This window comes from Eimeria acervulina, genomic scaffold (assembly GCF_000499425.1).
Source record: "Eimeria acervulina Houghton genomic scaffold, Eah_scaff12, whole genome shotgun sequence".
Lineage (NCBI taxonomy): Eukaryota > Apicomplexa > Conoidasida > Eucoccidiorida > Eimeriidae > Eimeria > Eimeria acervulina.
Window position 1 is genome coordinate 89,008 of NW_013550337.1, and position 26,797 is coordinate 115,804.

Genomic DNA, 26,797 nt, shown 5'->3' on the forward strand with positions numbered 1-26,797 from the left:
CCCAGGGCATCTAGCGATGGTGTCTCTGCTGCAGCAGCAGCAGCAGCAGCAGCAGCAGCAGCCGCAGCAGCGGCTGCAGCAGCATCATCTGCTGCTGCAGCAGCAGCTTCTGGCTGCCGTTGCTTCTCAGCTTGAAGGGGGAACAGCAACAGCAGCAGCAGAGCCTTCTGGTGGGGGCCCCCAGGGGGCCCCCCGCCGAAGGCATTTGCTGCTCTCTTCTTCTCTTTCTGCTGCAGATGCAGCAGCAGCTCGCACCTGCTGGTCTGCTATTGTCTCTGCTCTAACATCAAAGGCTGCTGCTGCTGAAGCCGCAGCAGCAGAGCAGCAACCACTCACAGCAGCAATTCATGTTACGTTGCAGTGTCTTCGTAGGTCCCTGGATGAGCTGCAGCAGCAGCAGCAGCAGCAACAGCAGCAGCAGCAGGGGCCTGAAGATGCAGAAGCGGATAAGGGGCCCCTGGTGGGCCCCCCTATGTTTGTTGTGGGAATGAGTGTGTTGCTGGAGCTGCTGCTTGCTGCAGCAGCAAAGGCCGAGTTGCTGCAGGGAGGCGAGCAGCAGCAGATGCTTTTAACTCAGCTGCTGCCGCTGCTTCAAGGTGCTGCTGCACTCCCAGCAGCACCTGAGAGGGCTGCTCTTTCGCTGCTGCAGTGCTTGCGGGCTTGTGGGGGCCTCACCACCAGCAACAGCAGCAGCAGCAGCAGTGGCGACACCAGCAGTAGCAGCAGCAGCAGCAGCAAAAGCAGCAGCAAGCGCCCCGTGGTCTTATCTCGCAGCTGCTTTGAGGTGCTGCTGCGTGCAGCAGTGGAGGGGAGTCGGGTAGCAGTGCATGCAGCAGCAAAGCGCTTGCTGCTGCAGTTTCTGTCTCGCCTCTGTGTTCAGCTGCAGCAGGAAGAGGAGACAACAGCAGCAGCAGCAGCAGCAGCAGCAGCTGGGCTTGGCGCCCTTACTTCTGCCTTATTAAGGGCCCTCAAAGAGCAGCAGTTGGAGCAGCAGCAGCAGACGCTGCAGCACAACAGCAAAGAGTACCGAATGCTGATGCTGCTGCAGCGAGTGCTGCCTCAGCTGCTCACCGCCATCGGTCGCCGTCTAGATGCTCTTCAGATGCAGCAACAGCAGCAGCAGCAGCAGCAGCAGAAGCAAGAGTTGCTGAAGCAGAAGGAGAGGGCTGAGGGTCTCTGTCTCCTTTTGCTGCGCAGAGGCCCCAAGGGGGCCCCCCTTCCCGAGTGCCTGGAGACAATGGGAGTGATTCTAAAGGAGCTGCTGCAGCAGCGGCGCGTGCTGCTGCAGCAGCAGCAGCAGCAGTTGCTGCTAAGCGACCAGCAGCAGCAGCAGCAGCAGCGGCTTGCTGCTGGCGGCTCCTCTCTATCAATTGCTTCTCAGCTATTACCCTCTCTCTTATTAAAGAAGAATTTTATGTGCAGCAGCAGCAACACAGGGCCACGGGAGGTTGCTGCCTGGTGTTCTGCTGCAGCTGCTGCTGTCTCAGCCGTCATGATGTGGGCTAGTGAGCAGCAGCAGCAGCAGCAGCAGCAGCAAGAGGGTGACGGCGCAGCAGCAGCAGCACCAGCAGCAGCAGCAGCAGCAAAGCCAACCGATGCAGCGGAGGAGCAGCTGCTGAGTCTGATGGATAAACTCAGCTTAGAGGGCCCCCAAAAACAGCAGCAGCAGCAGCAGCAGCAGCAGCAGCAACCTAAGGACAGGATGAGTGTCTGCTTGTCGCTGGTGCAGCGGTTTTTATCTTCTTTAACGACCATACTAAATAAAACTGCAGACCCCACAGCACATTCTGCAGTAATAAAAGCTGCTGTAAGTCTGCTGCTGCTGCTGCTGCTGCTGCTGGGGGAGGTTTCTGCTGCTGCTGCAGCTGTGGTTCGCGGTGGCTTTGCTGTTGTTGCTGCCTTCAATGCGATTCTTCTCCTTGGGATAGCTGCTGCCCTCTAGCTGCTTCTGCTGCTGCTCTGCTGATGCTGCTGCTCTTGCTGCTGCTGCTGCTGCTGCATTCGTGGGTGCAAGTGCTGCTGTGTTGCTGCTGCAGAGGTGGCTTGTGGCTCAGCAGCAAATAACCGGGGTGCCGATACACCAGGCAATGGCGTCTTTCCTGAAGTAAACCCTAAACCCTAAACCCTAAAACCCTAAAACCCTAAACCCTAAACCCTAGCCTAAGATGTATGCCTCTAGGGGAATGTAGATTTGAGCCAGTGACTGTCTGTTTGCGTCCGAGGCGCGTGACGTGCTTTTGCTTAGGGTTTAGGGTTTAGGGTTTAGGGTTTAGGGTTTAGGGTTTGTTGACCTCAGGAGCTTGCTGCATTACCGCCACAAGACCCGCTGGCCCGAAGCATTTAAATTGTGCGCAGATGAATTTGCAGCAGTGGAGGTGTCTGCATTTAGGGCGGCTTTAGATGGGCCCAGCCCCTGCGCACTGGTAAACCCTAAACACTAAACCCTAAACCCTAAGCTCTAAACCCTAAACCCTAGCGCGGAGAGGGTGGAAGCAGAAGCTCAAAGTCTGCTGCAGCAGAAACCACCCCATCGGATGCGCCCGCTGTACAGATTTAGAGGAAGGCATTGCTACTGGACTTCAGGGTTTTAGGGTTTAGGGTTTAGGGTTTAGGGTTTGTGTGCTTTTAGAGTGCCTCGGGGGACGTAAGCACCTTGGGCGCCTGTCTAGACGATTATTTATCTCCCGTTTTTCTGTCGTTTCTCCCCATCATTTCTTCTCTTTGGGATTTGCTGCTGGCAGCAGAAGGCATGCAGCAGCAGCAGCAGCAGCAGCAGCAGAGCGGCGCTGCAGGCAAACCCTCAACTGCCTTCCTCAAAGCGAGACAGCAGGAACTCCGCTTGTACAGGTCGCGCAGCACCTACCTCTAAACCCTAAACCCTAAACAGCAGCGCTGCTGCTGCTGCTGCTGCTGCTGCTGCTGCTGTTGCTGCCACTGCTGGTGCTGCTGCTGTCCACGGCGCTGCTGCTACTGCTCCTCTTCGCGTTGGTGCAGCTTCTGTGTATGCTGCTACTGCTGCTGCTCCTGCGCACGGTGGTGCCGCTGCTGCTGCTCTCAACGCTGCATTTGCTCTTGCTGCTCTTGCTGCTGCTGCTGCTGCTTCAGGCCTCAGCTGGAGTTTGCGTTGGGGACGGCGCTGCGGGTGTTTGGGTGTCTGAGGGTTTTACACGCAGAGGGTGAAGGCATGAAGCTGTCTCTGTCTCTTGCTGCTGATGCTGCTGTCTCCTTTGATGATTTTGTTGTAGAGAGCAGAGTCGCGCTGCTGCCGCTGCTGCGGCGCTTCGTTTGCAGGGACCGATTGGAGTTCTTCCTTAGGGAGATACTACCAGCCGTCAGCTGCTGCTGCTGCTGCTGCTGCTGTTGCTGTTGCTGTTGTTTGTGCTAGCGCTGCTGCTGGTGTTGCTGCTGTTGTTGCTCTTGTTCGTGCTAGCGCTGCTGCTGGTGTTGCTCCTATTGGTGATGGTGTTGCTGCTGTTGCTGCTCCTGTTGTTGCAGCATCTGGCCGTTGTTGCTGCTACTGTTGCTGCTGCTATTACTCCTGCTGTTTTTAAATGCTGCTGCTGCTGTTGTTGCCGTTCCTGCTGCTGTTGCTGGTGCTGCTGCTGCAGCGTTGCGGTGCTGCGGAGTGTGTGCTGCTGCTGTTTTAGGCTGCAGCAGTGCAGAAGCGTGCAGAAGCTGCTGCTGCTGCAGGGCATACAATGGAGAGCAGAGAATGGTCTGGGGTGTATAGGCAGCTTTGGGGTTTGCTTCCCTCATTCGCCACGCAGCCGCTAGACTTGTCGCGGTGTATCTCCAAGGAGACACTTCAGCCTAACAGCAGCAGCAAGGGGGGCCCCCAGGGGGCCCCACAAGGGGGGCCCCCCGAGGGTTTGCTGCTGCTGCCTCGAGTTCTTGAACTGCTGCATGATGCCTCTTTAAGAGATGCTGCATGCGCAGCTATTGTTGCAATGGCGAAGTCTGCGATGCCTCCAAGTGTACGGACACCTGAGTTGCTGCAGCAGCAGCAGCAGCAGCAGCAGCAGGGGTTGAGCATGGGGGAAGAGACAGCAGCAGGAAAGGCGGCGTCTGCTGCAGCAGGACCTGGGGTGCTGCTGTTTTTGCGGCGATTAGCCAATGCCGTTGCTGCTGCTGCTGCAGGGGACGGGGCTGCTGCTGGAGTGAAAGCAGCAGCAGCAGCAGCAGCTTATGCTGCACGCTCTTGCAGCCTCACTGACAGCAGTCTGCTTCCTGCTGCAGTTATTGCAGCAGCAACAGCAGACAGCAACAGAAGAGCTCTTGCTGCCTTCTCAGAGGAGACACTTAGCTTCGTTACTGTGCGGTATTTGCTGCTGCACAAGGACACAGCAGCAGCAGCAGCAGCAACAGAAGGCGCAGCAGCAGCACGGCCAGCTGAGGCAGCATTTGCTGCTCTTACGGAATCAGCAAAGGCTAAAGCAGCGCAGCAGCTGCTGCAGACAATTCAGGTTCGAGCACACAAAAGGAGACAGACAGCATAAAGGAGACAGAAAGAGACAAACAAACAAAAAAAATAAATAAAAGGAGACAGACAAAAACTCGCAGAAGCAAACAAACATAGGAGGGCAGACAGCAGACAAAGACTGAGACAGACAGAGAGAGACAGCGACAGAGACAGACGTAGAGGGAGAGAGATGGAGACAGACAGATATAGACAGAGACAGAGACAGAGACAGAGACAGAGACAGAGACAGACGTAGAAGGAGGGGGAGAGACAGAGACAGACAGACATAGAGAGAGAGAGAGAGAGAGAGACAGCTACAGCAGGAGCCCCTCTTCGTGTGCGTAGATGCTGCTGTCTCTTTGCAGGCCTTTGCTCCTCTCTGTCCTCGGCCTTTGATGGAGACGAACGCAGAGAGATTTGCTGGTGCTCTCTCTGCATGCATTTCTTCTGTCTCCTCTGCCTCTGGGGCTGCCCCTCTTGCCCCTAAAGAATGCGGCGCCCTTCTTGATGTTTGCAACGCCCTCAGGCCCTTCACTGCTCCAGATATAGGTCTGCTGCTGATGCTGCTGCTGCTGCTGCTGGAGCTGTTGGTGCTGCTGCTGCTGATGCTGCTGCTGATACTGCTGCTGTTGCTGCCGTTGGAGGTGTTGGTGGCGGTGCTGCTGGAGCTGTTGATGCTGCTGCTGCTGCTGCTGGAGCTTCCGATGCTGCTGTAGATGCTTCTTCTGCTTATGTTGCTGCTGTTGCTGTTGCTTCTTTGCTGCTGCGGCTGCTGCTGTTGCTGCTACAGGCGCGAAGCTTTTCAATACTTTGTTGTCGCTGCTGCGCCGCTGCAGCGCAGCGGTGAGCACCATCAGCAGCAGCAGCAGCAGCAGCAGCAAGGCGTTGCTGCGTACGCTGCAGCGGAAGACGTACATGTCCTTAAAGCATGCCTTAGAAGACACTGGGGAGCATGAGGTATTGCAGAGTCTCCCTCCATGCGTTATTGCTGCTGTTGCTGCTGCTTCTATTGCTGCTGCTTCTGCTGCTGCTGCTGCTGTTGCTGTTGCTGCTGCGGATAATGCTGTTGCTGCGGCTGCTACTGCTGCTGCTGCCGCTTCAGGGGTTTGTTGCTGGCGTGGCGGAGCTTATGGAGGTGTGGAGGACCCTTAAGGAGTGCCGGGAGACAGCAGCAGCAGCAGCAGCAGCAGCAGATCAGAAGCAAAGGCTCAGCTGTCTCCTAGCTCTGCTGCAAGCCTTCGAGAGACGCCGAGAAGAATTCGAACCGTCCAGTAAACCCTAAACCCTAAACCCTAAACCCTTTATCTTCAGTTCATATCCGCTCGTGTATTTACAGCTCCCTCATTGAGCCACAGGGCGTAGTGAGTATTTTAAAGATTTAGGGTTTAGGGTTTAGGGTTTAGGGTTTAGGGTTTGTGGGTGTGTTTGTGTGGGGGGTGACGATAGAGTGGGAAGCCATACTGCAGGAGTTGCTGCCAGCAGCAGTCCCTGAGGTGCTGCTGTCTCTGCAAGATATAAACAAAAAAAACAGAGACACTGCAGCAGAGGCCCTCAGCACGCTCGCTGCTCTCTGCGGAGGAAATCAACTCCACAGTATGCTGCTGCTGCTGCTGCTGCTGTTGCTGTTGCACTTGCTTGTGCTGCTGTTGCTGCTGCTGCTGCTTGTTGCTGCTGCTTGCTGCTGTTCCATTTGCTGTTGTTCCTGCTGCTGTTTCTGTCGCTGCTGCTGCAGCGGTTGTTGGTGCTGCTGCACTGCCGTTGTTATTGTTGTTTCCGCTGCTACTGCTGTTGCTGCTGCTGCTGCTGTTGCTGCTGCTGAGTTAAATACTCCAGTGTTATTTGTATCCGTCTGCACCTTTCTTTGCCTGCAAGTCCCGCCCCTCTCCCAGTGTACGCTTAGGGCTAGGGTTCAGGGTTTAGGGTTTAGGGTTTAGGGTTTAGGGTTTGTCTGCTATGAGCAGTGTCTGCGCTGGTGACGTACGTGGGTGCTGGCTTCGGAGGCCTTACACCAGAGACAGCGGGGGGGCCCCAAGGGGCCCCGGGGGCCCCTCCTCTTCTAAAGTCTGCTGCTGCTCTTGCCTTAGGGAGGCTCTTTGACCTTTACTGTACGCAAACCCTAAACCCTAAACCCTAAACCCTAAACGGAATATAGGGGATTATTGCAGATGGCGGGGCAGACTTTGCTACTGGTGGCCCCTGAATGCACACGAATGACTGTTTGTTAGGGGCTAGGGTTTAGGGTTTAGGGTTTAGGGTTTAGGGTTTGGTATTCAGGCGGGGAGATACCCCATAAACAAGTGCAAGAGTGGGCGGAGGTGGGTTTGCTGCTCCTCAAGGACCACAACAAGCTTGCCTTCACCGCCGGCATTCAACTTGCAAAGGTAAACCCTAAACCCTAAACCCTAAACCCTCGATGAGCTAGGGGCGATGCCTCTTCAAAGTGGCAGTGTGTGCAGGTGCTGCGAGGAAGCGGCACGGACTTGGCTGCGCGAAGTCTTGTGCTTAGCCCTGGAAGTCAGCGTTTAGGGTTTAGGGTTTAGGGCTTAGGATTTAGGGTTTAGGGTTTAGGGTTTGAGTTGCAGGCGTGCATTCGTGCTGGAGACATGGATGATATCAAAGGATGGATGCCGTTAATATTGGCGGCCTTGAGCAACCCAAACGCTCCCAAGGGTCTGTACACCCTAAACCCTAGCAGACGCTAAACCCTAGCAAACCCTAAACCCTAACAAATCCTAAACTTTAAACCCAAAACGGCAGCCTCATACCATAGGTAGAAATCAGTCTTTTTGTATTCATGCTTGCTTAAGCGCAGAAAGCCCTTTAAAGTCTCAGGGTTTAGGGTTTCGGGTATAGGGTTTAGCATATAGGCTTTATGGTTTAGTGCTTAGGGTTTAGGGTTTAGGGTTTATGGTTTAGGGCTTAGGGTTCGGCGTGTGTGTATGCGCAGCTCGCATGAAGATTCGTCACTTGATAGAGAAGCTATGTAAAGTGATGGTAACCCAGCAAACCCTAAACCCTAAACCCTAAACCCTGATGCAGCCCTCCTATAAAATGTCCCCAGACCCAAAGTCCTTAAGCACCTCCTCCCACGAAGCACAGCTATCAAGCCTATGCACATCAAACGCGAGGGTTTAACTCGCAGGGTTTACGGTTTAGGGTTTAGGGTTTAGGGGTTAGGGTTTAGGGGTTAGGGGTTAGGGTTTAGGGGTTAGGGTTTAGGGTTTAGGGTTTGGGTTTTCTTTAGGGAGAAGAGGCTATGGAGAAGGCAATGCCTGAGGAGCATCTTCCTCTCTTGCGACATTTGCTTCGTTCTGAGAGACGGCGGACCATTCGCAGGCTCATCCATAAAACCCTAAAGGTCTAAACCCTAAACCCTAAACCCTAAACCCTAATCCCTCATGCTGAGACAGTTGTAGAAATCTCTTCATGCTTGGCTTCGGTACCGAGTTAGCAACGAAGCGCTCAGGCCGTGGACGAGGCCTTAGGGTTTAGGGTTTAGGGTTTAGGGTTTAGGGTTTAGGGTTTCTGGGGCTTCAGGGAGCTGAGGAGTCTGCTGAAGAGAGCGATGGGTCCATTGAGGGCCGCGAGGGCGCAGCAGAGTCGGAGACAGAGGGAGACACAGAAGACGACGAAGAAGAATATCAAGTGCGAGGAGACACCCCTAAACCCTAAACCCTAAACCCTAAACCCTAGGCTATCCAGGCCATCTGCGGCTGTTTGCCGCCACAGAACTGTGGGAGCTATGCTGGGAGGGTTCAGTTTAGGGTTTAGGGTTTAGGGTTTAGGGTTTAGGTCGTTGTCTGGGGGCAGGGCCAGGGGAGCGCACAAGGCGTTTGGCCAGGGTTTCGGGTTTAGGCTTGGAGGTTTAGGGTTTAGGGTTTGTGCGTTTGCAGGAGCGTTCTGTTGCCCCACAAGAGCGCAAGCGAGCGGGAGGAGACGATCCCAGCCGGGGGAGCGGCGGGGTCGAGGTTGTGGGGTTGAAGTCTTTGCTGGATGCCTTTGAAGAGGAGAGCGACGATGAAAGAAAACCAGCAGTACTTTCTCACCTCTAAACCCTAATAAACAAACACAATAAACCCTGACAAGCCCTAACTCTCTCTCTCTCACTATATATATATATATATATATATATATATATATACTTCTGATTGTCTCTGTATACACTGTTGCTGTAGGAGGTTTTTCTTTGAGTGTCTCTGTCTGTATACATACATATATGTATAATATATATATATATTTGTGTGTGTATATGCAGCGGAAGCGCTCTTCTGTTGCTGTAGGAGGCTCGTCTTTGAGTGTCTTTGAAGAGGGAGATGGGTGCGACGCATCATCGGCTGTCTTAGACTTCTGCGGTGTATCGGCAGCTCAGCAAGTGCTTGTTGGGCTGCAGCCACGAAAAGATAGAAAGACAGACAAAGCAGCAAGAGGCATTAAAAGACAAACAAAATTCAGCAGCTTGCCTTTAGATGACTCGGGAAAAATCATCATCCCAGAAGACGAAGAAGAAGAAGACGAAGAAAAACAACAAAATGAATGTAAGAAACTTTCTACCTGCTGCTGCTGCTCCTGCTGCTGCTGCTGCCCGTGCTGCTGTTACTCTTCTGCTGCTGCTGCTGCTGTCCTTGCTGCTGCTGCTGCTGTCCTTGCTGCTGTTGCTGCTGCTCCATCGTCGTATGCAATTATCGCGACAAGCCGCAGATGCTTATCTGCTTCTTGCTGCTGCTGTTGTTGCTGCTGCCGCAAGTGCTGCTGCTGCTGCTGGCGGTGCATCTTGAGGGTCAACTGATAGATATCTCGTTTATTTTCCATGCATTTATTTATTTATTTATTTATTTATTTATTTGCTTATTTATTCCTTACTTCGTTTCTCTCTCCGTCTTCTTTTCATTTGTTTATTGGTTTGGCTGTCTGTTTTTGCTGTTTTGTTCAATTATTTATTTATTTATTTATTTTTGTTGTTTATTTGTTGATTTGTCTGCTTTTTTGTTTATTTATTTGTTTTCTTTCATTGCTTATGTACATATATTCATGTATAATATATATATTACATATATATATATATTTATTTATTTATTTATTTATTTGTTCAGCGGCTTCTCGATTCCACATTGGTAAGGAGACCCCCCGCTCCAGCCGTCGCAAGGACCTCAAGGCAAGCAAACCCTAAACCCTAAACCCTAAACCCTTGAGGTGCAGACCCTGAATCATAACTACACCTTAGTAGTCAACTGTACCGTGGATCCCCCAGTAAACCCTCACTGATGTGTTGTTGTATTTCATGTTTCTATGTGTTGCTGCTGCTGCTGCTTGCAGGGCCGTTCTGCTGCTGGAGCAGCAGCAGCTGCAAAGCCCAGCAACAGCAGCAGCAGCAGCAGCAGCAGCAGCAAGGTGACGCTGAGCAGCTTGGCTGCGCGGCGCGCTGCGCTGCGGGAGCAGAGGAAGCAGCAGCGGGGCGGCCACTACACAGAGCGCAGCGGGTTAGAGTTTAAAGCAAAGAAAGCCAAGGGAGACGTAAAGAAGAAGTCTGGAGTAGATCCTTATGCCTATATCAAACTCAACAGAGGAATCCTTAAGGAAAAATACAGAGCTCAGGCTGTCAGGGTCAGCGATCACCCTAAACCCTAAACCCTGACGCGGCCACTCGCCGCCCTCCTACGAATTCATTAGCCTTTCACTCGCAGTCTAGTGCAGCCCTCATCCGTAAACCCTAAACCCTAGAAGAGTATCTGCAAATGCATGCCGAGAGAAACAGGGGAAAGAAACTGTCGCGGAATCAAAAAAGAGTTCTTGTGTAGTTGGTGAGGGTTTAGGGTTTAGGGTTTGGTGTGTTGTTGGTGGGGTTTGTGTGTTGCTGTCTGCAGTCCTTGAAGTCTGTGATGAACAAAGACAAAAAGAGAAGAACCAACAAAGCAGGGAAAAGCCGTACAACACGGCGCTGAGGAGCTGTCTCCTTTCGACTTTCTCGCTTTCTTTTTACTCTTCTTTTACTATTTTAAACAAAACAAATTGCAGCAATCTTCTGCAGTGCAGCTGGACCCGAACGAGGGAAGGACGAGACACCTGGCTGGCTAGCCAGCTAGCTAGCTGGGTACCTATCCACCGGTCCCTTGTTTCTAGCTGGCTAACCAGCTAGAAGCTAGCCAGCTAGCGTCTATCTGGCTAGCCAGCTAGCTGTCTAACTGGCAGTCTAGCTAGCTAGCTAGCCATCTGTGGAGCTAGCTGCACAGCTAGCTGTCCTCCTGCCTCGCTAGCGCTTGCTATTTGTTGTGCAGCTGGGCATGCAGCTCCGTGGCTAGAAAACCAAGTAGCTAGTTGGCTAGCCACAAGGGTTGCTGAATTAAGGGGAGCTGCAAGGGGTCTTCTGTCTGGACGAGTCATGAAGGGTGTACACACACCTCAAGGCAGACAGAGGGGTAGGATAGGGAAGTTTCTCTGAATACAACGACTCATTTAAAACAATAATAATCATTACGACTGTAATAAAGCAAAAATACGTCTAAATACTTTTTCTTAAGTTGTATTTATAAGCCCTACGCGCAGCACTGACAGCATAAGCCACAGCTTGATGGCTGTGAATGATGAATTGAGGTCTCTTTCGTCGTTTGCTTATTTAATTATTGCCTAATTCTTTTCTCTTCCGTTCTTCATGCGCTATATTACTTTTTTTTCACCTTCCACTTAGACAATAAGAGTCCTCAGTCTTAACTGAGGGCAGTCGTGGCTTGATAAAGTGCGAGGAGGCCGGTAACAAAAGATAATTAAGGGTGAAGGAAAGGCCCTCTTGAACCCCTTCCTGTCTTCAGGAGGCCTGCGCACGGCGAGGCAGATATGTGGGGCTGAAGATATGCAGAGAAGACAGAAAAGACAGCTGGTTTTCTCTCGGGTTGCGCCAGCAGTCGTTACTGTACCTCCTGTAGTCGGCCGCGACCGTATTTATGAACACAAGACCCAAGCCTTATTGTTTATGCATGCACGTAATGCAATGGTAGAGACTCAGTATACGCTTTGAGGGCGTCGTTAAGCAGCCTATTTGCATGAAAGCAACAAAAAAAAACAACTACCGGCCAACGCGAGACGGGCCATCAGCATGGTCTCCTGCAGCAGCATCGCTCAAGGGGTTTCTTCGCGTTCTCGACTGTAGACTGAATTCAATAGCAAGCTGAAAATAATTTAGAATATTTCCTCAGACTGACTTTTTTTTGTTTTCGTCTTGAAATTATACAAACAGAACAAGGCATAGAGCCTGGTCCTGCTCTGGGCGTTCTTGCATGGGTAGCGAAGGGCGTGCGGAGGCTCATGCTTGCGTTTGCAGGCCTAAATACAGCGTTTTTTTGCATTTTATTAAATCAAATAATTGATTAATCAAATTTAAATAAATTAACTGAATAATAACCTACAAGCTGAGAGGTGTCTGCACCGTAAGGGTGCACTGCCGCGACGAGCCCCACAGCTGCCCGGCAGCACGCCTGCGGACGCGGGACCAGTGCCTTCCCTTTTGCAGTTCTAATCTATCTTCAGCGTTCACTTCTTTTTTTTTACATTAATTTTTTTTGTTATATTTGAAACAATGTATTTGCGTCTTTTGGGGGCAGCCCCCTTCTTGGGGGCGGTGATGGGCCATTGGCTGGCAGGTGAGGGATTGAGGCCTCCTCCTAATTGAGGCCTTGGTTACCACAAGGCTCTCCCTGGGTGGCGGAAAAAATGAAGTAAACAGAGTTTATAACAGCGTTTTTATTTTTCACAAATACGTAGTCACTTCGTTACTCGAGAGCGAGAGCAGTAATGTCTACGCAGTAGCTCCTAGACAGAGAGACCAGACACTTCTGCAGCGGTTGAGACACTCTGCAATATCCTCGTATCTGCTGCCCTGTCTCACAGTTATTTTTGGGTTTGACTGTGTGCACTGTTTGTTTCTTATGTGATATTCGTTATGTCTGTATATGTTTTACCTCTTCACAGGCGCACAAGGCCTGGCCGTCGGTCCTGATGCGTCTCTGTTGCTCTCGTCTCTCTTCTCCTCTGCTGCTGACTCCTGGCGTCAGCCGTCTAACGGGAAGAAATCTGCTGTCGAAGAGACTGTTTCGCGGTGGGAGTTGCTGCTGCAGCAGCTGCCTCATCTGAGCGGCGCGTCTGCTACTCCAGCCAACAGCGCGGGGCGCGTGGAGCTGGTCCCCAGCAGCCGCCCTAGCCAGGACACTCAGCCGGACACCGCTATAACCAAACCCACCCCAAAATACCACCGCGGGTCTTATGAGGAACCAGCATTTGATGTGGATGCGGTGGAGTTGATGTTCAACTTGGATGCAGACGAGACCGAGGTGAGCCGCAGCTAGTTGGCGTTATTTGCTGCATTTGATGGTTTCCTTGTTTGCTTGTTTCTCTCTGGAAGAAAGAGTCAGTCGCTTCTTATCGTTTTTAGTTTGCCGGGTTGTGGTGTTTTCCTCATATGCTTGTTGCTGCCTCGCCTGTCTGTTCAGGTTTCCTCGCGATTGCGGGTGCGCCGAAGGGCAGGCGCGCCGCCACAGGATTTGATTCTAGATGGGGAGGATCTGCAACTGAATTCGGTGTCCCTCGACGACGTCCCGCTGGTAGAGGATGCAGAAAGTGGGTACTCCATTATCGAAGGAGGGAAATTGCGCATTCCTATGAGTCTTCTGCCGAAAGAACCGAAACGCTTCTTTTTAGGCATCAGCGTGACTATTTTCCCCAAGAAGAACCTCCAGCTTTCCGGCCTTTACTACTCCGAAGGCGTGCTTGTCACCCAATGCGAAGCCGAGGGTTTCCGGCGCATCACTTACGGGTTAGATCGCCCGGATGCATTGGGCCGTTACCTGGTGAGGCGTTGGATTTGAATTGTAAATGAACGAGGACACGCATTTGAAGCACTTATTTCGTTCATGAAATTAGCAGATTCAAGCCCCTTTCCACCCACGTCGGCTGGGAACGGTCGGGTGTATCTTCAGGTCCATCTTGAGGCAGACGAGGAAAAATACCCTGTCCTGCTGAGCAACGGAAACAAACTCGCTGAAGGTCCTGTAAAAGGACAGCCTGGTCGGCATTTCGCCGTTTATGAAGATCCTTTCCCCAAACCAACGTATCTCTTTGCAGTTGTCGCCGGCAATTTCGGCAGCGTTACCGGCGAATTCCAGACAATGGTGCGCTTGCCCCCCTACTGGCCTCACATGGTTTTGCTTTCCTTTTTGCTTTCCACCATCTCTGTTCAGTTGCCAGCTCATGCATTTTTCCTTGGTCTCGACAATCCCCCTATTGCCGCTGGGGGCCTCGAAAAGCTTGGTCTGCGTTGTTCGTTAGTCGTTCACGTTGCTTCATTTGTGCTATACGCACTTCAGCTGTTGCTGCTGCAGCTGCTTTTTGTGCGTGCAGAGCGGGCGTAACGTGAGCTTGCAGTTCTACAGCCCCCCAGCCGATGTGGACTATTTGAAGCACGCTATGGCAAGTTTGCAGTTGAGCATGAAGTGGGACGAGGACGTCTTCGGTCGTGAGTACGACCTTGGCGCCCTCAGGGTTGTCTGCGTCGATAGCTTCAATACCGGCGGCACGGAGAACAAAGGTCTTCTCATCTTTAACTGCCATGCACTGCTTGCGGACTCAAAGTTCAGCACAGGTAAGGGACGGACGCCTCCGTCAGCAGCTGATGCAAGACGCGAAGTGACTGCTGCTGCAGCAGACGAGTCTTCTACGTGGTTGCATGGGCTGGTGGATTGGTGTTGATGCGGAAGCGACGTTTTTTGCCGGTGAAGCATCTTATGATGTTTTCTGATTTTTCAGACGTTGACTATTATGCAACGGTTTCAACAGTGGCCCACCATTACTTCCACAATTGGACGGGCAACAGAGTGACAATTCGGTGAGTGCCTGCCTCCTGCTGTTTAGTTTGTGCACGTTTCAGTGTTCTCTTGTGTTGTCTGCACAGATGGTGAGGTGTATGTGTGGGTGTTTGTGTGGCTTGATCGCTCTTTGCAGAGACTGGACGGAGTTGTGGCTGAAGGAAGGCCTGACGACTTTCAGGGAGCGGCTCTTCCGCAGCACTTTGGGTTCTGCCGCTGCGCAACGTATTGAAGACATGAGGCGACTCATTAACGTGCAGTATGCGGAAGATTTCGGCCCTTTGTCACATCCTATCCGCCCAGACAGTTACATCTCTGTGAACAGCATGCACACCCCAACCGTCTACTGGAAGGGATCGGAGGTCGTCCGCATGTAAGTGAAGCTGGGGTTGAGGGTTCACCGTTGTTCTTCTGCCCCTGGTTTTCTCTGTCTGTCTGTATGCATGCCAGTGTTGACTCTATCTGGTCGTATTTCACGTCTTTTTGCTTATTTCAGGTTCCTCACCATCATTGGGGAGGAAGGCTTCCGCAAGGGAATGGACATGTATTTTAGGAGATTCGACGGAATGGCCGCCGACTCCGAGGACTTCAGGAAGGCAATGGAAGAAGCCAGTGGCATGGACCTCTCTGAAATGGATGCATGGTTCGAGCAGGTGTGTGAGGGTTTAGGAGTAGAGGTTTACATGCATGGAGGCGATTCTCCTTCCTGGATGCATACATGCCGTTAAATGTATGTATTAATGGATCCCAGATGCAGAAAGGTCTTTCTGCTTGCGTGCCAGGCCGGCACTCCGAGTGTGCGAGTCGTCTCTTCCGGCTTTGACGGCTTCATGAGGGCCTACACCTTCACTCTGGAGCAGTCGGACCCATCAAACCCGGGCCAGCCCACGAAGAAGCCCTTACCGATACCTGTTTCACTAGGTCTCATCGGCAAAAGGAGCAAGAAAGATGTTCTGAATCCTCCTACCCAGGTACACAAATACTCCACTATATCCACAGTGGACATATAATCTGCTAGAATCTGCTGGAGTGCCGCGATGGTGTTTTGCACCCATCCTCCGTTGCTTCGTCTGATACATGTCGTCTTCTGTAGATGGTGCCTGTTCAGTTTTTCTGGCGTTGTTGCAGCTTTTTTGTGGTTGTGTTGGTGATGGTACACGGACAGGTGAAGAAGTGTACTCATTTGATTTCTGTTACCATTTTTTTGCTGGTGTACGTTTCCCTGCTGGGCAGTATGTGAGTGAATGCGCAAGGGGTGGGTTTTCTGCATGTCAGCGAATGAAACTGCGCCTGAGTTTCTGTGCATGCAGGTGGTGCTAATGACAAAGGCGAGGCAGACGTTCCGCTTTACACGCATCAACGAGGACTGCCAGCTTTCGCTTCTGCGGGGCTTCTCAGCACCAGTCAGACTGGTGTATGACATGACACCCCAACAGTTGGACTTCGTCCTCAACAACGATACGGATGACATCAACAAGTGGAAGGCGCTACAAACCCTTGCAACTCAAGCCATCCTAGAGAGGGCTACCTACGCGGCCTCAGGCGTCAACGCCGCCGCATTCCCGCCCCTCGGTCAGGTCTTCCTGCGTGGTTACCAGATGGTCCTCATGAACACTAACATGGACTACGATCTCAAAGTCAGCACCACCGGACGCCTATGGGAGGTTTTCCATGTTTTTGTCTTGCGAAGGAGGGTTCAGCTGATTGCTGCAGGTTGTCTGCAGATTGCTAAAGCTATTTATACCTATAGCTATGAATTTATTTATCTATTCTTTTTTGTGGTGTTTGAGTGCGCAGGCCCTGTATCTGGGCTTGCCGGACGTGGGAGAGCTGGAGAACCACTTGCTTTCAATTGACCCGACTGCCGTGCATACGGCGCTTCGTTCTGTGATGTTAGACTTGGCCTCTGCATTCAAGACAGATTTGAAGGAGTTGTACCAAACGCTAATGCGGACTGGCGGTGGCACCTTGGATCCGGTCAACATTGGCAGACGACGCCTCCAACACCAAGCGTTGGAGCTCCTGTGCAGCCCCCGAGACCGCGACTCTGCTCTGCTGGCCTATTCCCACTACGTCCAGGCCACATGCATGGCTGAGAAGTTTTATGCCCTCCGCTGTCTAGCAAGCACCCATCATTCCGAGAAAGACAAAGCATTTGACCTCTTCTACGCTGAGGCTAAAGGTGCGCATAAACTACAAGCAAACCCCCTTCCGCCTTTTCTGGAAAACAGAACGAAATGCAGTAGCTGCAGTGCTGCAGCAGGTGCTCTTGTTACTCCTCTACTTGTTGCTTTTGCGCATGCTATTTTTGGCTGCTTCAGCAGGGAACTCGCAGCAACTGGACCACTGGTTCCGGCTGCAGGCAGGAGCAGACCTCCCTGATCAGCTAGAGCGCGTGGAAGTGCTGCTTGAACACCCTGACTTCTCGTTTAAGAACCCCGACCGTCTACGCGCTGTTTTCGAGGCGTTGGTGCACAGAAGTGGCCATCATTTCCACCGACCAGACGGCAAGGGGTACAGATTGCTTGCGGATGCTGTGATCAAGGTCAGTCGGTAGTTTGTATGGCCTCTCCAGGTTCGAGAGCTCTTGTACTGCTCTTTTTAAGCTCGGTTTTTTTGTCTCATTGCATGCAAGAGGAGCAAACACCTTCTGGCGTTCTTGGAGTGGGAGTTGACAGCACAGGCGAAACTTCGTGCTTCTGCGGTGCAGGTTGACAAATTCAACCACAGGATGGCGGCAACGCTGGCGTCTCACTTTATGAATTGGCAGTCGTACACCGTAGATAGAGGATCTTTAATGAAGGAGCAGATGCAGCGGATTGTGAGGGAGCCTTCTGTGTCTTCCGAGGTGCTGGGGCTTGTCATGGGAATCCTAGGTCAATAGCAAGAGGCTAAATGGGCCTTCTTGCTTCTGCTTCATGAAAAATGATTGCAGAATTCAAATACATAAGAGTAACAAGGAATGAGTAGTATGTGCAGAGTAGATAGTATATATGTATAGACATCTGTATATATGTGTGTGTCTGTGAATTGGATTCACTCACCGAGAATTGTTTTTGACTTAGCTTTTATCTCGCGGCATTTGGAGAGCTCGCTCTAATAGCGGCTCGGCTGGCGGCGCCTTAGGCGTTTGTTTGTTGCTGCCATATGCCAATGAAAAAAGGGATAGGACCGCACGAGCGGTCGAGGCGATGGGGAGGCTGGTAGAGCATACAGGCTCGTAAGCCTGCACCTTCTGGGGGTGCGTGCACAGTATATATTTGCCCCATTTCTTTCCTTTTTTCCTGCTGTCAATTCAAAATGTTGACCTGGAAACTCACCCCATCGGACCTATTTGTATTTGAATCTTTTGAGGCGAAACGGATGTTCTTGCACTGCAGTTGCGGCGTCGCGCTCGTTCATACCGAACTGTCCGAGTGTAAATAGATGGTACCTTCAAAAATTAAGAATTCCAAAATGCGGAGGGAATTCATTTCTATTAAGTAGACGCAATAGTATAGAGATCCTTCCCTTCAATCATACGGGAGTGTTGCACTGCATGGATATCTTTAGCTGCAGAAGAAATTATCCGTTGTGGAGAGATATCCCCGGGATTCAGATGCTCCTCCATCCATCAGGGAAGCTGTAAATGGAGTAAATCTTTTTTGAATACCTCCAGGCGGAATTAAAAAAGGAACGGCGACTTCGTTGCTCGTGCCGATTTACATTTGTTAGCATCGCAGCTTCCAGTTCATAGTGCAGGATATCCAACTATTAAGGGTTTTTGCAGTATCTGTTATTCTCATAAATTGATGCTTTTATATATCATTTGTAATGGCTTCTCTTTTTATTGTGCGCGTGTTGGGATCTGCTTGTGCTCCGTTGAAACGTCGCGACTTTCCCTTGAAGGTTTCATGAACAACTGACGACCTAGTATCAACTTTTCACGTATTTCCTATCTTACCCACTTTTTTTACTCAGCTAGTTTGTTTTTAGCTTTTTGGTGTGGTTCTATAGCTAATATTCGGCAGATAATCGAAACAATTCTCATTTCAGGCAGCCGTCCTTCGCCCAGCGTTAACCCCAAATGACAGACTTTGAAACGGGTTTTCTGGTGGATTACAACTCGAAAGGGGCAAATAAATACGAAAAAATGTCCAAAATAAATTACAAGGTATATTTCAAATGCGGGGAGTTCAGCTGTTCAGAACCCCGTGCAGATCGATTTTTCCGTGCATGTTGAAGTTAGTTCAATTCGACACGGCAACGAGTAAGCAGGAAATGAAGGCCATCCAACCGGTTTCAGAGGTATTTCAAATAATCATGTTAATTTGTTTCCACAATTTGGAGGAAATAACAACAGAAAAAAGTAGGAAAAACAACCAAATCTACCAGCTGATGTACAACTTGCCCCCCTTCCCCGACCTCCACGACGCCATAGGTGCGCGCTGCATCGCAGGAGCAGCTTAATTTCACTTGATTTTCCCTCGTTTTTTCTTGTAAGTTTATTATTTTCATTTAATCAAGCGATTTATTTTAGTGTGCGCATGCATTTCGCTCCTTGTAGATAACAGACTGCTGCCTCCCCCATACTGCGTGACCATTAACTATTCAGCTGAGCCCCAGCTGTTCAGCGTTCAAAGGTAGTAAAGAAGACCGATTGCGTTGAAAATGAAACAATTGATTTTGTATTCTATTTAATTTCTTTCGGTTTTTCTTTTTTCCCCTTCAACTACAATTTCATCCCCATAGAGCCCGTCTTACCCGCAAGCCCCTCCACGCCCTGATCTTCGTCGGTAGTGGCGGTGGCGCCTCTGGTTTTTGATATATTTTTCTTCCTTTTTTCCTTATATTTATCTGTGTGGTGTCTGCCTGAAGAGTTCAACATATCAACAATCTCGCCTCTTTACCTCCACCTCCCTTAACATAGCAGCGGCCCTGTAGGATGCCTGTACGCCACCGCCGCTCCCGGCGTTCTCCCCCGTGGTCTGAGGAGCGTTTGGCTGCTGTGGAGAGGGAGCGTTTGCAGCTAAAGAGGCAGAAGGAGGAGGAGGCGAGCAGATTGTCGCCTGAGGAGGTACTGAAGAGGATTCGTTCTCGAGGGAAGCCCAAAGGACCAAAGGGGTCTTCTTCTCATACAGAAGAAGGGGGTGGGGATGGCTTAAGGTTGCGGCCCCGGTGCCTCTCTGCTGCTAGCAGCTGTAGGGATTCTTCTGGAGTATCTTCTACTGATGCAAAGCAACAGCAGCAGCAGAAGCAGCAGCAGCAGCAGCAGCATCCGCGACCTGAGATTGGGGCATTCAAGCGATCCGATATGTCATCTGCCTCCTGGACAATGGAGTGTTTAGGCACTGCACTTGACCAGCAGCATTTACGGCACAAGGAAATAGTTTATCTCTTTCGAAGGCGGAAGGCATATTTATCTCTGCGTAATGATATTATAAGCATGGATATAGCGGGCCTGCAGAAGCTTGCAGCGATAAGATGCTGGGGGAAGGTCCCCCAAGCTATGGTGGTTGCTGATAGGGGTTTATGCTCTCTAGAAGAGGCATGCAGCCTATGGGAGGCCCCATTTAAAGAGCTCGCATACCAGTGGGATGAGATGTACGTACGAGAGTTTCCTGAAGTAACTGATGCGGATCGCTGGGGTACAGACAGCTGGGAGTCTTTTTACACTCCTTATTCTCGCGACTTCATGGCTGCACCTTCGCTGCATCTTCAACGCATTTTAAAGTGGAAGGAGAGGGCAAATTATAAAAGAGAAATACCTCTAAAAGGCAATCTAGCTGAAGACCTGCATGCCTCTCTTCGTGCTCTAGGGGTTGAGCCCACCATTATAGCAAATAAGAAAACCCCAAAGAAACAGCTAAATGCTCAACAACACGCACTAACCTCAAAACAGCAACTTGATAGTAATAGACAGACAAAACAAACACAAGACAAACAGGTTATCTCCTCTCAGCAGCAACAAACAATACAGCACAACTCTACAAGCACGAGACAATACAGTAGCAATAAGGATACACTGCCACGCAATATCTCAGCTTCAAAACCCAGTTCAAATAGAAAATCAGATATAATGCTGCAGAGCAATACCACCTGTACGTACACAGCAAGACATACACCACACATAGAAGCTGCTACAACTCAGCCAACACAAGTCACTATCTCCATCCCCTTTGGAAGACTGAGAGAGTGGAGGCCCTTGCAGGTACACCGAGGAAAGCCCTTGATAGGCCCAGGCAACACTCTTTACCCTCCTTGCTTCGCTGACTGCAAGGGAGGCCCCTCATCGCCTATATTGGTAGCAGATAGCCCGACTGAGGGCCCCTCAGGTGGCGAGGCCGAGGAGCCTGAGGAGTTCTGGGACCCCAGCAGGCCCTACTTTTTCCCTAAACAAAACACTCACTATGAAGCTGCAAACTAAAAACTCTTAATCTTCTTCTGTCGCTAGGTGTGTGCATTGCGCTGCTGCTGCTGTCCTCGCTTGTACCTGCAGCAGGTCTAGCCAATCAGAAGATACCTCCCTAACAAAAATAAAAGCAGTTACTGCCGTTGCAAAGGCGGAGGTGCTGCTGCTGCTGCTGCAGTGTAGGAGCCCCCTCAGCTGCCTGCTGCTGTCTGGTGTGGGGCCCCAGCTGAATTGCGGGCGGTCCGGCGCAGTTATTGCGGAAACCTGCTCTTTTTAGTCGAAGAAACTTCTAGTAATTAATTATAACTCAATTAGATTATAAATAATCTTGATTTTTGTTGGTTTTCTGTAGAGAAGCTCGACAGGCTGACGGTGCTGCGGCTGGTCCGGTGGCTCCTTGTTGGTTCTTTTGTGTGCGCCGAGGCGAAGTGGAGGGATGGTGTGTGGGTGTTTTCTTTTGTTTGTTTAATGGTAATAATAATAATGAAACATTTATTTAATTTAATTAAAAAGGAAGAAGAAATAAATTCAAATAATTCAATTAATATCTACAGAGGTGGCTCGAGACTCTAAGAGGCCAACGGCACTGCACACGCCGCACCCTCCCGTCCGCCGGCGCCCCACAGCTGCGTAGAGGCATCTCTTGTGTTTTCTTCTTCTCTTTGGGTTTTGTTGAGGCTTTCTTCTGCTGTTTGTCTGCATTATGCTTTAGGTTGTTTCTCTCTTCGGTCTTCAGTGCATACTGAGCAGCCGCCTCTACCTGCGGCCTTCACTCTCTCAGCAGCAGCAGCAGCAGCAGCAGCTAGCCAAGGAACAGTGCAGCCGTTTCTCTTACCCTTTTCTTTGCATATCTTCGTTAATACGAGGGTTGCAGCAGCTTTGTTCTCTTTAATCTATTGAGACTTCTCTGCAGCAGACGCTTCAGCGCTGCTCCTCAACTGCGATATTTGTACGCCAAACACCGCAACACAACAACGCAGCAGCATCCCCAAGTAAGGCAGCAGCAGCAGCAGCAGCAGCTGAGCCTTGGTGATTGTTTCGTAGTAAACCCCTGGCTTTATATCTGCATAAACAAGCCTTTGGTGTTGTTTCTTCTTGTCTCACTGTTTCTCTTCGTATAGTAGATAAACATAGACACAGCAGCACCGCCACACACCTGCTCCTCTTCCTCCCCCTACCCACACTTAAGCAAATTCCGCCTATTGGCAACCTAATGAGAAGCTAGGGTTTAGGGTTTAGGGTTTAGGGTTTTGCGAAATTGTAGAGCTAAGGGCTTGCATGTGTCCACTGGTCCCCCAGCAGTTTGCTCTGGTGCATGCATTGGTTGCTGGTGCTGTTTGTCTACCCGTTTATTTATCTTTCTTTGCGTATATATGTAAATATATATATAGATATATGTATATATATATATATATATATATATTTACTCTGGCTCTGCTTGTGTGTATGTCTGTGTTCATGTGTTTGCTTGTGTGTGCCTATTTTCGCCTGTCTTTCTGTTTTGTCTGTGTATGATTTTGTGTTGCAGTTGTTGCTGCAGCATTAGATTTGCATTATCTTCTTCTCGGGTGTCTGTACATCTCCCCACGATGTTTTGCTGCTCTGCCCCCCGCGCCCGCGCGGCTTCCAGGAGTTCTTCTGGGCTGTATCCAGCCTTTGAGGTCTCCCTACCTCCTTTGTCTACTATAGGAGACCCTAAGCCTTGGTTCTTTGTAGGAAGCAAAGATGTTCCCGTCTGCTGCTACACGTGGCATTCGCCTAACCCCAAAGGCATTGCTGTGCTGCTGCAGGGCCCTGAAGCCTCGTGCATGCAGCACTGGCTTACTGCAAGAGCGCCACCGCGTGCAGACAATCTTGCTGCAGAAGATGTATCTGAGGGCTTGCCCCTAGTTCCCTTGCAGGAACAGCAAGACCAGGAGCAGGAGCAGCAGCAGGAGCAGCAGCAGGATGGTGAAGGGGAAGCAAATGCTTCCCTGCACGAGGAGGTGAAGCCTTCTTTGTTCTGCTGCAGGCCCGTTACTTCTACTGAGGACTCTCCTCTCCATCTGGTGTCTATGAAGACAGCAACAACACTTTCTCTCTCTCGTGGAGGCAGCAGCTTCCTCGCGCATGCAGGCTCTGCTGAGGGTCCTCTGCAGCAGAAAAGCTCTTTCAAGGCCCAGCAGCTCACATTGCCGGAAGGGCTCAGCTTCGAGAGCATTGGAGACCTTGAGGCACTGAAAGCTGCTGCTGATGCAGCTGCTGCAGCTGCTGCAGCGCAGCGCTCAGCAACAGACGTCAACCGGGGTCCCTCTATGGGGCTTGTGGGTGAAGGCGCGGGATCGGCGGGATCGGCGGGATCGGCGGGATCGGGAGTAGTGGAAGAAAGCTCCACACTGCGATACGAGGGCTCATGGGTGGAGAGGTTTGTGTCTGATGGATATACGGTGGTGGGGCTGGAGGTGCAGAGCCTGAAGGAAGAGGGCCCCTGCAGAAGCAGCTTGGTGTTCCAGGACCTAGTGGCTGACGTCTGCACTTTGCTGCAGTCTCTTGCAAACAAATCTTCTCTCCCCATCTTCCTTGTGGGCGCCGAACTCGGCGGCAGTTTGGCGCTGAGAGCGGCTGAGACCCTCGCTAGAGATGGTTTGCTTGGCAGGCCTGCAGCAGCAGCAGCAGGAGCAGCAGCAGTGCACACACTGGTGCAAGGGCATAACAGCAAGGAGAGGAAGCAGCAAGTGCAGGAAAAGCTGCAGCAGCAAAAACTGCAGAAAGAAGAGCAGCAGCGCCAGCTGTTAGAAAGTATAGAGGGGGCGACAGCATCTACAGCGAGCTCTCATCGCGGTTCTATCGATGGGAAGGGTGCTTATACTTCTGGTGCTGCTGTGGAGAGACAGTTAGAAGCCGTGATAGAGGATGAGGAGGAGGAGGCATCAGGGAGCAGCGCTGCAGCAGTAGCAGCAGCAGCAATGGGCGCAACCCATCGAGTTGTGCGGCAGAAGCCGGTGCCTCTAGCGGGCTTAATTCTGCTGTCTCCTGTGTTAGAGACACCTGAGAAGACTGCATGCGTGGGGTGTGCTGTGCCTTTCTGTATGGATTCACTGAACGGGTGGCTTCTGCCTTGGGGGGCTGCGGCACCTGCTGCTTCTGGGAACCTTAACGGAGGGGGGTCTGGGATCGTCGATCCCCAGCAAGGGTCGCAGAGCAGCGGCTGCTGCGGCTGCAGCAACTGGGATGCAGGTTTGCTGCGGGGCTTAGAGGCAGCGCAGCAGGATGCCTTGTGGCTGCGACGCCCAATCTTAAGAGACGCAAGAGAGCCCTTCAGCTTGAAAGATTGGGGAAAGCTTCTTCACTGCAAACAAGCGAATAAAGAGCAGCCGAGCCTCGCAGACACTCTGGAGCAGCAGCCGCAGCACAGGCATGGAATCGGAGCGGAGGAGGGAGACGAGGAGTGCGGGGCGCAACAGCACCTCTCCGTCTTAGTGCTGCAATCTCTAGAAGATGCTACAGCGTCTCCTCTTCCTTCTGTACGGCTATTTGAATTCCTTGGGGGCCGCGCCCGCCTACCGGAGCCATGGGCTTCTATCAGGCGAGAAGAGCGCCGCAAGGAGCGCGAGGCAAAGCGGCAAGCCGCCGCTGCAGCAGCAGCAGCAGCAGCTGCTGCTGCTGCTGCTGAGGCTCAGGAAGGAGTAGATGCGCTTGGAGAGACCAAAGAAGAGGGAGAAGAAGAGGTGGGGGGAGCTCAGAAGCCCGATGCTGCTTTTGAAGCGGAGTTCCTAACACGTGCTGCTTCACAAGTAGAGAAAAAAGCAAATGAAGAGCTGAAAAACGCAGAAGCAGCAGCGAGGACAGCAGAGATTGCTGCAGCAGAAGGCAGCGGAGAAGCAGAACGGATGATTGAGAAGGCACTTGCAGCAATTAATGCAGCAAACAAAACACTAGAGAGAGCAGCCACATTAGACAGACTCGCTTCCAAGGCGAACGAACGCCGCAAAGATGAAAGCAAACACTTCGCTTCCAAATTCAAAGACATGCAGAAAGCTACTCCAGCATTAGCAGCAGCAGCAGCAGCAGCGGCAGCAGAAGCAGAAGAAGCAACACCTGCAGCAGCAGAGTGCGAAGAAGCCGAAGAAGCAGAAGAAGCAGAAGAAGCAGAGGAAGCAGAAGAGCAGCAAGAAGAGGAGGTAGCTGAATCTGAGGAGAAACGAGAAGATGAAGACAAGCAAGAAGAGAATGAACAGGAAGAAGAGCAAGACAAAGTGCCCACAGAGAACACTGAGGAAGAAGGGAAGCCAGCTGCAGCAGATGCAGCAGCAGGTGGGAGCGTTAGCTGCTGGTGCGGCGGTGCAGAGTCTGCAGAGAGCAGCAAGGCGGCGCGGAAGCGCCGCAACAAGAACAGGAGGAAGAAGGGCAGCAACTCGAGCAGCAGTTTCCTCTTTGCTTGCTGCGCTGGCGAGGAGCAGCGGGATGGGGAGAAGCAGAAGCAAGCTGGGGGCCTTTACCTGAAGAGAAAGAAATGGAAACGGGTCCCAGGAATGGTGATAGACGAAGACGGCTGTTTAGTTGAGGTTGAAAACGCAAAGCAGCTGATGGATGAAGTGAGGGCCAACGGGTTCGAGCCCTTCCCTGCTCCCCTTAACCAGTCGCCCGAAGAAGAAAGCAGCGAAGACGAAGATGAAGCTGTGCACATAGACGAACTGGAAGAAGACGCCATGGCTCCCTTCTCCCGTATCACCAATACGCTCGAAGACGGAGGCCTCCAGCTGTGGCTGCTGCGAGGCAAGAACGGCCCCCTACTTACGAAGGAGCCGGCAAGCGAGGATCTGCAAAAAGATATCATATCGAAATTCATCGAGCCTGCTATAGACAGGATCGCGGCAGCGTCAGAAAGAGAGAATGTTGCTGCCCATTAGGCGGCGTTTCTAGATCGCTTCCCTCCCACTAATTATTACTTTACTCACCTCTTGAAAACAACCCGCAGCGAATCACATACACGGCGAAGTCGTGGAAAGCTTCCAGTTCGAACGCAGATCTTTGGACAGATTGTTGAATAAGTGGAATTAATTACTGATCTTTGCTTCAAAAAGGGTGTCAACTTGAGGCGATAGAAGAAGAAGAAGAATGGCGAACTGCTGTCGTTCAAGTTTTTCGTCCGAGAGGAACATGGACAATGTGGAGGTTTCTCTGAATTTCCTTTGTTTTGTCTCGACTTCATGATCAGAAGTGATTGAAACAAACGTCTATTTGTTCAAAAAGGCTGGCGACCTGAAGAAAGTTGGACTTTCTTTCCTTCGAAAGAAACTCCGAAATCTTGTGGTTTGCCGGCCAACTGTCCGTTCGGGTGTATGCGGAGGTGGTGAATGCACGCAATTCCCGAAAGATATGCCATTTGTTTTCGGGTAAAAGAAGTACCTGCAGTGTCATACATTGGAGAAATGCCTTAGAAATCATATGCCTTAGAAAATAATGCCTTAGAAATAATAGTGCCTTAGTATTCATGAGAAGCTGTACGTCTGTGCCTCTTCAAGAATAAGCTTGCATTGCAACATGAATGATCTGAACTTGTACTTGAACGATTTCAACTTGCAACATGAATAAATTCAAGTTATAGGCGAGTTAATTAATTCAACTTTCAGAATGAGCGAGTTGAGTTCAACTTGCAGTATGTGGAGTTCAACTTGCAACATCAATCAATGGCTTGTATTTGCAACATTGTAAGGATGAATTATTTGTTTGAATGCTGCGCATGCACGTATATATATATATATATATATATATATACTTCTTGCATGCGCGTGTACTGTACGTTATTATTGCATGCATCATTATGTCTGTGTGCCACTGCCTGTCCTATTACGGCCTCCTACCTATATTTATATACGCATCCTATATTACTAAACCACAGTGCAGAACAAACATATATAATAAACTTAGGGGTGGGGAGGGCCTTTCTATGCCGCTTTCCCCTTCTTTTCGATTCTTAAGCTGTCACCTAAACAACAGGCAATCGCCATTTCTTCTTTCAGGGATCTCACGGCGTCTTTTGGTGTTGCTGTTTGCTGTGCCTCTTAAGCTTAAGTACACCTCTTCTGCACTGTAATGACCTCCTCTTATTATTTGTTT

The 26,797-nt window shown here is 50.9% G+C and overlaps 3 protein-coding genes across 3 annotated transcripts; all 3 read left to right on the top strand.

The window, feature by feature from the left end:
* Positions 1 to 16: 16 nt before the first annotated feature.
* On the top strand, positions 17 to 10,398 carry EAH_00003480 (hypothetical protein, conserved; the record flags this gene model as incomplete). The annotated part of the gene is made up of 19 exons (XM_013397486.1): positions 17 to 1,807; positions 2,037 to 2,104; positions 2,297 to 2,423; positions 2,630 to 2,841; positions 3,106 to 3,331; positions 3,648 to 4,463; positions 4,825 to 5,008; positions 5,250 to 5,416; positions 5,562 to 5,730; positions 5,906 to 6,052; positions 6,421 to 6,564; positions 6,734 to 6,840; positions 7,042 to 7,129; positions 7,407 to 7,453; positions 7,704 to 7,817; positions 7,997 to 8,104; positions 8,353 to 8,493; positions 9,773 to 10,060; positions 10,321 to 10,398. 19 exons carry the CDS (start codon positions 17 to 19, stop codon positions 10,396 to 10,398), a joined length of 5,022 nt encoding a protein of 1,673 aa, XP_013252940.1.
* Positions 10,399 to 12,071: 1,673 nt separating this feature from the next.
* EAH_00003490 (hypothetical protein) lies at positions 12,072 to 17,191 on the top strand (the record flags this gene model as incomplete). The annotated part of the gene is made up of 13 exons (XM_013397487.1): positions 12,072 to 12,090; positions 12,419 to 12,777; positions 12,937 to 13,293; positions 13,423 to 13,614; positions 13,844 to 14,084; positions 14,249 to 14,327; positions 14,444 to 14,680; positions 14,804 to 14,960; positions 15,090 to 15,228; positions 15,583 to 15,944; positions 16,105 to 16,489; positions 16,632 to 16,852; positions 17,018 to 17,191. 13 exons carry the CDS (start codon positions 12,072 to 12,074, stop codon positions 17,189 to 17,191), a joined length of 2,922 nt encoding a protein of 973 aa, XP_013252941.1.
* A 2,040-nt stretch (positions 17,192 to 19,231) lies between these two features.
* On the top strand, positions 19,232 to 25,587 carry EAH_00003500 (lysophospholipase, putative; the record flags this gene model as incomplete). The annotated part of the gene is made up of 4 exons (XM_013397488.1): positions 19,232 to 20,375; positions 21,051 to 21,169; positions 21,411 to 21,514; positions 22,227 to 25,587. 4 exons carry the CDS (start codon positions 19,232 to 19,234, stop codon positions 25,585 to 25,587), a joined length of 4,728 nt encoding a protein of 1,575 aa, XP_013252942.1.
* Positions 25,588 to 26,797: the final 1,210 nt, after the last annotated feature.